At 35.0% G+C, this 13,653-nt stretch overlaps 1 protein-coding gene across 9 annotated transcripts in view; it reads right to left on the reverse strand.

Annotated features, from left to right (window-relative positions):
• Positions 1-13,653, reverse strand: part of GAS2 (growth arrest specific 2) — a 172,679-nt gene that overhangs the window by 65,046 nt on the left and 93,980 nt on the right. For all 9 annotated transcript variants that reach the window (XM_021083246.1, XM_021083240.1, XM_021083242.1 and 6 more), the window contains one exon: positions 6,967-7,030. In XM_021083246.1, the coding sequence (XP_020938905.1) occupies positions 6,967-7,030 (64 nt within the window). The remainder of the gene's footprint in view (positions 1-6,966; positions 7,031-13,653) is intronic.

The raw sequence follows: 13,653 nt of genomic DNA on the forward strand, positions 1-13,653 counted from the left end.
AAAAAATGTTCTAGAAGACGTTAAAGCCTATCCAAAACCAAAATACATTTTTAACTTTCTAGTATTCATTAATTACACTTAATTCAACCTAGCATCTCATTACTGTTGACAACACTATTCACTTGGAGATTGGAGTACCATTCTTCCCTGAGGCAGACTTGGGATAAATGTCATTAACCTACTCTTTAAATTTAGCAAATCACTTAATCTCTCAGAGTCTGTTTTCCATCAGGAAAGCAGAAATGAAAATGGCCTGCCCTAGAGATCTGATGTAGCAGTGGAGGTGGGAGGGAACGGTGGAGCAAGAAAAGAGAAAAAATATGAGACCAACTGTAACTGAATGTCTTCCATGTGTCTGGAATGTGTGGGCATCTTGACATACATTATTTCTGAGCCAGTTTTATTTCACTCTAAAATGGAAATTCTAATTCCTGTGTTTTAATATTATTAAAAGGAATTAAAACAGTATTCATGCCATGCTGAGTACAGTGTCTGACACAGGGCACCACTTCTGAGTTGGCTGTTGATAATTAATGTATCAGAGCTTGCATACCAGGAAACAGCAGCACTGAGAAGTACTTTATCAAAGTTCTTAATTTTAAAAATGTAGTATACCACCCAGTGAAATAATGTAACAGCCTCAAAATTAAGAAATAAAGTATTGTTATTACTATTGTCATATTATTCCTATTGTTTGTATCCTTTACAAAGGAACTTAACATAGTCTTTAACTTTCTTGGAGTTGTAGGTTAGCAGGAATATTTCAGGGCTGGAGTGTAGCAGAACAAGTTATAATTCAGCTTTGCTACAAACTCGCTGGATAGACTTTAGCAGGGAACCTTTTTTTTTTTTTTTGTCTTTTTTTTGCTATTTCTTTGGGCCGCTCCCGCGGCATATGGAGGTTCCCAGGCTAGGGGTCCAATCGGAGCTGTAGCCACCGGCCTACGCCAGAGCCACAGCAACTCGGGATCCGAGCCGCGTCTGCAACCTACACCACAGCTCATGGCAACGCCAGATCATTAACCCACTGAGCAAGGGCAGGGACCGAACCCGCAACCTCATGGTTCCTAGTCGGATTCGTTAACTACTGTGCCACGACAGGAACTCCAGGGAACATTTTTTAATCTCTCTAGATGTTTTTGAATTCTTTTTTTTTTTTTTTTCTTTCAGCTGCATCCATGGAATATGAAAGTTCCTGGACCAGGAAGTGAATCTGAACTGCAGCGGCAATCTATGCCACAGGTGTGGCAGTGCTGGATCCTTAACCCACTGTACCACAGAGGGAATGCCCATTTTTGAATCCTTAGTTCCATCAAGGTATAGCATTTCGTTATGTTCAGTGTTCTTAGGAGAATAATATAAACTGGGCAGTGAAGCAAGAGGAATTTAACACACTAGAAATCACAGCCAATGAAAAGTCAATTATAAGTGAAAACATCATATTTGAAAGTATAAATTAGGTTAATTGGAAAATATGATTTCATTTGTAACTGTAGGTCGATTCATGCCACTTTTCAGGAATAAGTTGGTTACACAGGTTTTTTTTTTCTTTCTCTGTCTCTCTTGTTTTTAAACAGAGTGAAATAATAAGAAACATTTTACAGTAACAACAAGGACTACCCTATGTTTGATGCAGAACAGACAAAGTTTGAATGAAGCTGGTAAAAGTCATACATGGAAGACTTTGCCCTAGAGATTTTTCTTTATCTGGGAATGCTGAAAATTAGCTATGCCACTGAACACAGAAAATCAACATTAAGCCCCAAATCTCTGCTTATATTGGCTTTTGAATACTTCAGGCTGCCTAAGGTACAGTCAGCCAGTCCTGAAATGCACACTTAAATACCATTCATTAGTTTCCTGTCTGTCTGGAGACGTCAACAGGCTGTAAATCATGAAATTCCCCTTAGGTTGGAGGCCTGCGCTTGAGGCCTGCACTCCAACTCAGTCACCAAATGGGTCTTTTTTTCTGCCCTCCAAAAGTCTGCTTCACTCTGGTTTCCATAATTAATTTTATCATTCCACTTTTTGATTTCGTGCATAAAGTTTTTAAAAAGTTATACTGTTCTCTATTCCTTCTCAGCTACAAGATTTTAAAGCTTTGAAGGAGAGCAGGTTAACTGTTGCTTTCACAACTGAATAGGGGTTTGAAACTAAAGATAGCAAGAAGATTGAATCCACTAAAACCAAATCTCCACATCTGTACACTGTCATATGAAAAGTGGAGGAATACTAAAAGGGCAATATATTATTAAAATTTTTTGGTCTCATTAAATTTTGCAAAGTGCTACAGAAAGGGTGTTATGGTCTATGACTTTATGATGAGATCTTAGGAATGCACATGATATAACTTTTGAGATTGGTCTAGATGAAATAATTATGCCCCCAAACTGAGCCCTGAATTAGGAAATTTACTCAAACTATTTAGTAGACTATAGTTTAAAAAAAAAAGGCATCTGGGGCCTATTTTAGTAAAGTTGGAGGGATAAAGTTTAGAAACTCTCCCTTCTTAAGGTTATGTAACAGACAGCTTATAGATTTTTGAAAGATAGTATTTCCCCATTTTTAATTGTTTTAAAGTAATTTAAAGATAGAATTAAGTTTGGATGGCAATTTCACCCACGTGAAAACAAGTTTTATTCTTAGCAGTCAAGAGTCAAGCTCTTTAAACAGGATGAGTTAATTAATAAGCCTTATATAGCATATTTTCCTTTAACTATATAGGGCATGGATTGAAATAGGAGAAATAATGAAAATATTCCAAAGTGTATTTCTTTTGAATGGTTGTACATTTTGTTCCAAATCAAGAAAGCACTCAAAAATAAAAATATAAAAAGCTTCCCTCTGACGTTGACTACTGATCATAGCCCCAAACCAAAATATCAAGTTTTTTAACTTTTATCATAAAGCTAATCATAATTCTGCAGTCCATAAAAAGGTTGAATTCATAATAACTTTTTTAAAGCAATGAATATCAAAGAACTCTCATTAAAAATATCTTTGAGGTTTTATTGACCTGTTTTTGCTGAGTATTTTACTTTGCAGAAGAAAAATATGCATATTTTACACCCAGAAACTGACATGGTTTCTGAAATATAAACAGAAGCATTTCACTCTCCAGTGATGATAGCTCTATTTGGTTGAAAACAAAATTAAGTTTTCCCCATGAGAACAAAAATAAGTTGTCTCATTCTCCCAACTCAGAACTTAGAGAGGCCTACAGCTCTCAGAGGAGCTTCATGGAGACTTCCCAGGCAAGAGAATATAGCAGAATTAGAAACATTCAGTGAAATCACTTCTGAAATGATGCTGATGCTTTTACATAAATGACATTCATGCAACTTTGAGAAATAAATGCTTAGAATCAAATATAAAAAAGCACCATTTATCAGTGGTTAAAAAAAACAAACAAACCCACAAAATTCACAAGGTTGTACGGGGGATTTTTTTATGGTCAAACCTCAACTGCTGTGTACAAATTAATGTTGTTTCTTGAGAATTCTCCCCAAATCACGTCTGGTTTTGGCTAATGCTGTGTTAATTCAATAATTTATACAGTCCGCCATAGAGATGTAGGGCAAGGAAGAAGCACAAATCAATGATTCAGATAAAGATTTAATAGGTCTAGAGAAAAATTTAGAAGTAAATTATGATGAGGATGATGCATTTCCCTTTTTTCCCTTCAAAAATTATGCTTCAACACAGTCCTGAGGTAGGCAACCTTTGGGTTTACTAGGTTACTGTTTGTAAAGCACAACTGAGAGTCTATGAATTTTTTTTTTTTAAAGCTTCAAGTATATACAAAGAGAAGCTTAAATTGACATTTATCCATTTGGTATTCAGCTGTTTAACCTCACACTGCACACAAAAGTAACACTCCGATAATCTCTTAGCATATTGTCTCTTTTTCAGTATAAGTATGTAATACTTGACACCACTCAAGTAAGTGAAAATAAAAGGAAAAATTTACAAATTGAATATTGTAATGTGTTGTCTTAATCCTTATATAACTGCTCTGTGAAATTAGTAATATTTGGGAGGTAATGCATATAATCTCTGCTTTTATCAGTTCACATGGTCAGAAACTGTTGAAAATGTAGCAACCTGTTCTTATCACAAATAATGGTAATAATAATAAAGAGGGCAGGAGAAAACTTTTGGAGGTGATAGATATGTTTATGGCATATACTGTGATGATGGGTTCTTGGATAGATACATATAGCCAAACTCATCAAGTTGTTTACATTAAATATGTATAGCTTTTTATGTCAATCATACCTCAATAAAGTGACTTGTTAAAAAAACCCCACAAAATCTCAACTTTAAAATATTTGGGGGAAAAAACACACAGGAAACATTTTATATAAGGCTTTACCTTCAAATTGACCAGGCTATCATGATTCCCTTTCCATAACCAAGATATGCACTCATTTATATACTATAGCAAGTGGCAATTTATACGAGACTTGGAGCTGGAGGAAAGGTATTTCTAAGGGGATTTTGTCATTGGGTAGCACACCTTCTCCTTTGATGACTCAGTCATAGTTAAAACGTTTACTTCAGCAGAATGACTAACGAAGTCTTCAGGTAAAAAAAGTACAATTACAAAAAGTAACTCTGCAAAATAAGCAAATAATTGTGCACTAAACAAAAGGAAAATAACTTCCAGCTAATTCTGCAGATAGTGCCACCCCTTTTAACCTATCTATCAATTTTCAGAATCATGATGTCTATTTGATCAGCATATTTAATTATTAAAGCAACAAGATGGAATCTGGTATTTCAGAATATTTTAATGATAAAATTAAAATAAACAACTAAACAAAAAGTCTTCTGCGTAATCTTCTATTTAGTAGCAATCTGAGATACTCTATCTTTATTTTACAGGGGCAGCAGCTCATTTACCGATATTTAAATTTATGCATATTCCTTTCTCCTGTATAGTTAACTTCACTTTTCTTAGGGGATATCTGCTGGACCCAAGGAGTCAAGGCTAAGTCCTTTGACTCAGAGCTGTTTGTCCTCCAGTCCAGAAGCCTTAAGCATGGTGGAGGAGCAGCTTAGCAGAGTCCTAGAAGCAACAGGTATTATCTCACTCCTTCTCAGAACCCAAGAAAGTGACAGCGCTGAAGGGGGATAGGGTCCTAAGAAACAGTCAGATACAATGAGATATGCCTGAGTAGTAGAGACCTGAGTGCATAGACAACTAGGAGACCCCCTCCAGAGGCTGTCACACAATATAACTGAGAAAGGTGCAGGAGAGAATAGGGAAACCTCTAATGTCTCAAACTGATTTTTTCACTCCTTGTTGAGTGGAGCCTCAATCATATTTAACTCAATTTTTAAAAAATTAAAACAATCTTTCTTGTAGGTTCAGATGCATGTCAGATCTTGCTTTGCTATGACTCTGGTGTAGACCAGCAGCTGATTCAACTAGTAGCCTGGAAATTCCATATGCCAAAGGTGCGGCCTTAAAAAGAGAAGAAAAAAAAGACCCCCCAACTAGTATGTGGACTAGCTGGGCTCCTGTTGAACCAAACCGGTCTGACTCTGCAGCCTCTTTTCCTTATAGTACACTATACTGATTTGCAGAGAAACAAGAACAGATCCTTGTATTAGGAGAGCTGCCATGAGAGCAAATATCTGCTATTACCTCCTACCCCTACCCCAGGATGATGTCAAAAGGCTTAGCCATGCCCACACATGAACAGGAGAGTCCACATAGGCCCAAGAGGGGCTGGTCAAAGTGCAAACAGATCCCACATCATCTAAAGTCATGAAGATAAATCATAACATAGGATCAATTTAATCAAAGATAATTTTTCTCTCATTCAATTATGGTAAAGTAAAATTCATACCTGATTACAATATGTTTAGATTATGTTGCCTATGATGTTTAGGACTTGGGGTTACTTCTTTGGATTATGGTTAATTTTCTATTTGGATTAAAAAAAAAGGGGGGCTATTAATTGGTAGTGAGTTTTCTACCCATTGTTATAATTGGCTGATGTGCATACCTTGTATTTCCTTTTTCTTGATTTTACTTACAGCTTTTCCTTTGAGAATTACTACCCAGAGCAGACTCTTACTTTATCTTACTGGTTCAGCTAATCTCAATGCTAGAAGTATAGTCAGCTCTGGATGAGAAAACAACTTCCAATTAATTCCAATTAAAGTTTCATTTTGCTTCAGGATTTCTTCTAACATTTATATCTTCATTTCTAATTCTTTGGGCTTTATAAAACTTCCAAGAGCCTTGTTTGATGATTTGTAATATCATAAAGAATACATGAAATGAAATCAACTTAGCTGAGCTAATAAAGTCTCTTCCCCTCCTAATTTAGCCACAATCACTTCCTGGGTTTTCTTTTTTTTTGTTTCCTACAAGAAAAGGATTCCAAAGATGTCTTTACATATGAAGGATAATTTTCTATGTTTTTTCCAATCAAAATATAGAGAATAATTTTAAAACTATCCACCCACTCAGGAGTAGAAACCAAAATATCTGAAGGATTAGCTGCTGAATAGGGAAAAAGATGAAAAAGGAACAAAAGAGAGGCCAAAAATTATTAAAGACTAAACAGGAAGAGAGGGATGAAGGAGCTTGGAAAGAGAGTGATGGGAATAGACTTTCTACTAAGGAGAGAATAATTATCACCTACAACTTCCTGTACAGGAGCCTCCCAACCTCCCAAGAATGAATTAGAGGGGAAGTATATCCAATTACATGATATTTAGAAAATGCTGAAACATGGTGACTTTGGCAATAAGGCCATGATGTTAAGAATTCTGGTGGTACACTTTTAGTTTGAACAATTACTCTCAAGATGTTCATACTGACTGTATTTGAAGGAGTTTCTTCTCAACACCTAGGTTAAACATCAGCAATGAAAAGCCAGCAAGCTACTCAGCTGCTTGGATGTTGAGATAGTCCATGTTTTACATACTGGCAGTAGTATGACCTACCTGGCTGCAATCCGGCCAAGCTCTAGCAAACAGAGACACACTTCTCTGGGTTGTTTGTGGAGAACTGAAAGATAAGACAAAGGTGGACACCTTAATAATAGAAGGGCAACAGGTTTAAACCCCTCATCCTCATGACCAGAGATGAGCTACTCTTCATTCTGACATTCCCACAAACTATCGGATTCCACAGTTCACTTTAGCTCTACTAAAGTCCTAAGGCAGTTTTGAAAACTCTTTGCCCGAGGTCCCTCCCCAAAGCCCTGAGTCTTGGGAATCCCACCCTCAAAATAGTTTCTTCAATTCATTAATGTAAGTCAATACTGGAAATACATTTAGCTATAATTATGATACAAATTGTTGATAAATACTTAAAAACACATAGCAACATAAGACTATCAAGCAAAGACTAGTCTTTTAGAAATCCTGACTCCATCTCTTTTTAATGTTGACTCCCTTAATTATTTTATTATTCATTTGTCAAGAAGAATATTTTTTAGTCTGTAAAACTTGAAGCAATCTCTTTCAATAACATCCCCTTTGATACATATATATAGGCTGCAGTCTTTCTTTCAGTCTAGGCCGGTTGTAGACAAGCCTTCTCACCAATGAAGAAAGATCTTGGTAATAGATTTGATCACATTAGCATGTTCTCCTGTGCTTCAGGTAGTTAAAAGGCAAATGCCTATAATATTATTTCCATATTTGAATTTCCAAGCAAATTATGTATATTCAAAAGCGATAAACTAATAATGTTGCAAAATGTTTTGAAGTCAGCAATTATTTATGGAGCATCTAATATGTGCCAAACTCTGTGCTAAGCATTCCAAGGATATAACTGTGACTCACGTCACAGTTCCATGGGGATTATCTTTATTTTGTCTGATATGAGTATTGCTATTCCAGCTTTCTTTTGATTCCTATTTGCATGGAATATTTTCTTCCATCCTCTCACCTTCAATTTGTATGTGTCCCTATAAGTGAAATGGGTCTCTTGAAGACAGCAAATATGTGGATCTTGCTTTTGTATCCATTCAGCCAGTCTATGTCTCTTGGTTGGGGAGTTTAGTACATTAACATTTAAGGTAATTATTGATATGTATGTTCTTATTGCCATTTTATTAATTGCTTTGGGTTTGTTTTTGTTGCTCCTGACTCTACCTTTACCCATGATCTCAGCCGAAATAATGCATTGAATAAGGACTAAAAATTACACATCACAGTTCTTTATTATCCTCCAAATAATCATGTCAAGTGAGAACCCTGAAACTTGTCATCTTTTCCTAATCAAATTTGATTAATATGATACTTTAATAGAAAGGAATGCTTTCAACTGACTGGATTTTGTGAATATGTACACATATACACCATTAGCCAGTTTTGTCCACAAAATGAGCAAATTAAGAGATGCTTCTTTGCACTGATATTTCTATTCCAATGTAATTTGATTTCTTAATAAAACTGCTTTACCAATTGCCTTGGACACATTCAGTCATGTTGGCAAATCACACTTGCATTTGTTGAGCCTACCAGAGGAGTATTTATTGCTCATACTGCTTTCTTTTTAAACCAAAATTAGAGAATATTTATTTACTGCCTTTTAGGGCCATACCTGTGGCATATGGAAATTCCCTTGCTAGGGGTGAAATCAGAGCTACAGCTGCTGGCCTACACCACAGCCACAGCCACAGCCACAACAACATGGGATCCGAACTGTGGCTGGGACATACACCACAGCTTGTGGCAATGCTGGATCCCTGACCCACTGAGCAAGGCCAGGGATCGAACCTGCATCCTCATGGATACTAGTCAGATTTGCTTCCGCTGTGCCACAATGGGAACTCCAGAGAAATTTTAAAATGTTATTATACACAGTAATGGGGGGGAGGGAGATTGTATTGAGGATAGTCTTTACACAGACACAATACTAACTTATTGATAAACTTTAAGAAAAATAGCAACATTGCTTCAATTCTATGGTAATTTAATTTCCCAGCATTAGTCTATTTTCTCAATTTATATATCCAATTCTTTCTCTTCACAGATTATGGTAATGGCAGTAGTTGCCACTGACACCAGAATGGAATTTGATGGGAGTGTGTGCTGAATAGAAAAATACATTTACTTGGATTGCAAAGGTATATGATTTCACTGGGCTTTAAACAAAGAAAAAATTATTATTTTATAATAACTGATTTTATAAGGCATCAAATTCAAAGCTTTTAAAATAAGTTCTACTATTATCAGTAATACTCATTAAAATAAAATTGATCATGGGAAATCTGAATTATAGAATATTTTCATCCTTGGTAATGTAAATTTTAGTTTCAGTTGACCTTTAATGAATTGTTATAAACGCCAAGTTGGAAAAACCTAAAAACTTCTAACTAAAGGGACATAAAATAAAGATATTTACTACCTCCAATTTCAAAATACCATTTGTTGACTCTGGGTTAATGATACAACTTTTGACATATTAAATAAACTTCAGTGCAATTAAATATATGCACTGTAATATCACATAGGCATCGATTTCAAACAGAGAACAATAGCAAACATCACAAAAGCGAACAAACGAAAATCATCCTGGCTAATCAATTTCTTCTGATTTGGACTTTTTTTTTTTAAATCCTTCCCATGGTACAAAATAATAAACTGGAAAAAGGAATACAGGAAAGCTGAGGACAGGAAGAAGTTTAAGGCCGTGCCACTATCTTCATCTTCAGTGAAAGCTGTGTGAAGCAAGTAGCTACCACGCCAGGAGATCTGGATACAATCTCATGCATTTTGTCATGGAAATAGTGTCAAATATGAAAATTATTGGTTAACTGACCAAACCATGCCAATGTGCAGTCAACACCAACGAGAAAAGGCAACTGACCAAACTATCACCATTCCTTAACAAACTTATTGTACTTATTTTGAGGGCTACATAATCATTGGAAATAGATACATTTTATGGAAAATAAAAATTAATTCTGAAGAAAAACAATAAGGTGGGTAACATAGGAAAGATAATGTGATATGTAGGATACATTGCTATTGTGTATTTCTTTGCTTCCTCAATTCAGCTATTAATTTAAAATAGTTTTTGCATGCCAACACTCAAACATCAAGTCTACCATGTACTCACTAGAAAATCAATTTGACAAACTGAAAAGTAAATTCATGGTTCTCCTTTTTTATATCCTTAACAGAACCAGCTTAAAAAATTTAAGCTGAAGTAAACATCTTATTCAGCATCATTTCTTAGGAAAATAATAGAAAGATGATGTTTTACTTACCAGTTACCTTGGAAATGTTATCTTTAATAAAGCAACTGCTTTATTCATTCAAAATGTATCTATAATATTGTCTCACATGTTAATGGTATTTTCAGTATTGGGTATATCATGCCTGGACCATAATGGCCAAAAAAAAATCATGTTTAATGACTAGTAAGCAATGAATTAGTTAAATCTGCAGAGGGGCATAACTTAGCACAAGGCCTAGAACAGAGTAATAAATCAGTAAATACTATATCTCAAAATATCAAGGATGATAACAATTATGTGGTGATGATAGTGGCTATGAAAAAGAACAAACAGAATAAAACCTAAAAATTTCCCTTGCATTCTTTGAGGCATGAATTTAAATTATGCCAATGTTTATTTAATTGTAAAAGCAAACAGTCTTATTCTATAAAATTAAATTCCAGAGTCTTTAAGCAGTACTTACATTTTAACAAAGAGGGGACTGTGTTTGGTTTTTGCACTCAAGCAAGTTCCAAAGTTAATAGATGGAAAGAGTATAGTGGCCGTGGGATTCAAGACATGAAGTTCTGGGTCTGAGTGTGAGCTCTAAGACTTACTAGTTACGTTACTTTGGGAGATTTTTCTAAAGAATCTCAGTTTTCTGAGGGAAAATAATGGTGTGGATCTTGCAATATTTTTGTCAGAATTAAACAAAATATTCTTATTCTTAGCCAATGCTTGGCACATAGGAAAGACTTGCACAAGGTCAGTTTTCTTTATCATTATTATTTGCTTAAAGATTATCTTCTTTTGGCTTAGTAAACATTTATACACTCATTTTTTTTTCCTATAAGCAGTTTTCTTTTTTCTGTGTACCTATCATGTCTCACCATACATACTAAGCAATGGAAGAAATTTCAGAATAAAAAAAATTACTATTGATACATGTATATAGTTTAAAGCAGTTATTATGATGAGTATATTTTGAATACTTTGTCATTTATATTATATCAGAAATGGTTAATTCTAAATTTAATCAAATTTAAGGCTAAGTAGGCTAGCATATATAGATATAAAGCAGATATCCTATCATTATTATGAATTTGGGCTAAGTATTAATTATATTATAATCTAATTATATTAGAAATGCCATTTTATGAAACATCAAACATCTTACCATAAATTTTCCTCCATCTCTGGGAATAAAATAATTTAGATGAGTCCATTTTCTACAAGTTGCCTAAGTTGGATACATATTGTATATATGCATGCATGTCTTTGTCAGGATAATTAGAAAGACTACTTTTAGTATACCACATTTGAACTAAATAAAGCCTTTTGTGTTAAGTCATATGCACTACTCATTTTAATGATATTTTACTGTTTCATCTTTTCAAAAATACAAGAAAATTTCTACTTACATTGAAGTTTATGGTAGGAAACATTTTTTTTTCACTCTATCACTGCAACATTAATATGGTCTTTTGCTTTGAATTATGTGTATAAGAGAGGATGGCTATTGCTTTTTTTCCTCTGAACAAATTCTCTTTAAAACAAATAAAAAGCTCCCTAGTCACTGGTGATTGTTATACCAAAGGTTTTATCATTGAAGACTTCTTTTCAAATAACCGAAACCATTTCAAAGAAAAGTATAAGACGGAGCACCTCTGGGAAAAGTAACACAGATCCCTATTCAAAAATATGTGGCAAGAGACTCAATCTTATAACCTAGATTCTATAAAAATCTCATGGGCATCAAATGTCAAATGGAATGCTGCTAGCTCCAGGAATAGAAAATGATACCTTCCGCTAAAGGCAAGGCATAGAGTTTCAATGTCACAGAATCAGCAAGGATAAACTGCATTAGACCATGAATATATAGTTTGGCTAAATATATTAAGTTTTAAATGATGGACAAAACATGAAAACTGTTATTCATTTGGTTTCTATACATTAGAGGCTATAATATTTATGTTGGTTTTGAAAGAAACTGCATTTTAGATTTATATTTAGGAAGAAAATTTGAAAAAAGCATATTTGGGGCTGAACATTAAATTGTGAAAATATCATAAATTAATAGCTGCCCACCTTCCCAGAGCAGAGAATAGGTTCTAATACTCAGAAAGAGTGATATAGTAGAAAGATACAGTAAACAAGACATCAGAAAAATTGGGTTCTAGTCTAGGCAACAAAATTTTCTCATCTCTCATCTCTAAAATCTGCCTACTACTTGTCTTAAGAGGTAGTTTTATGGTTAAGGGCATTTGGTATATGGTAAGCAGTCAACAAATTTTACTCCCTTTCTAGTTTTGTGGTGGTCTGTAGACCAACAGCATTGGCATTAGCTGGGAACTTGATAAAAATGTAAATTATTGGAACCCACCCCAAACTTATTGAGCAAAATTTACATTTAAACAAGCTCTCCAGGTAATGAATACATACATTAATTTTTGGGAATTATTATACTAATCAATGTTATGATTATTACAATAAATATCAGTTATAATTCTATATCTATCTTAGTTAAAAATATTCAAATGTGCTTTAATATATGGAACCTGCTCTAGAAATGCTTAGGATAACAGTGATGACGGTGATGATGATGCTGAATGGAGGAAATATAATTTGTGCATTAGGAGTTCCCGTTGTGGCGCAGTGGTTAACGAATCCGACTAGGAACCATGAGGTTGCGGGTTCGGTCCCTGCCCTTGCTCAGTGGGTTAACGATCTGGCGTTGCCGTGAGCTGTGGTGTAGGTTGCAGACGTGGCTCAGATCCTGCGTTGCTGTGGCTCTGGCGTAGGCCCGTGGCTACAGCTCCGATTCGACCCCTAGCCTGGGAACCTCCATATGCCGCGGGAGCGGCCCAAGAAATGCCAAAAAAAAAAAAAAAAAAAAAATTGTGCATTAGATTAGCCTTTAATGAATATTATGGGCATTTATCATCTGTTAGATCTATAAGGTTCAAAAGATGCCTCCCGAGAAAGTGAAGGGATGACTCTCTACATTATGTCACTCCCAGTAAGTTACATGCACAAATCATCGAGTTTAAAGGTAGGAGGCATTTAGGAAAAGCACAGCAATTTAGGCATCTTAAAACTGATCTGAGGAAGGCTAAAGAGGAGAAAAAGGAAACAAGAATAAGCTCACAAACTCATAAACGCTGAGTATGTGTGTATCCAAATTTCTTAGAATCACTATTTCCATATGAAATAGGGTACAACATCCCCATAATACATATAAACAAGGAGAATTAATTCCTCATCTCATCAATAATGGAAGACATAGAGAAAAATGTAGTTAACTGCCTTTGCCACTAGGTCAAGAAAGGTTCTGCACCCAGCTTTTAGGTGAGATTAATGGATTAGGTCACTGTCACTCAGATTACCAAGAAGAGGCAAGAGTCTCTTCCAATTTTGTTTTTCTTTGTATTTTATTTTTCCTTTTACTTGAAGTCAT

The sequence above is a fragment of the Sus scrofa genome, chromosome 2 (genome assembly GCF_000003025.6).
Source record: "Sus scrofa isolate TJ Tabasco breed Duroc chromosome 2, Sscrofa11.1, whole genome shotgun sequence".
Taxonomy (NCBI): domain Eukaryota; kingdom Metazoa; phylum Chordata; class Mammalia; order Artiodactyla; family Suidae; genus Sus; species Sus scrofa.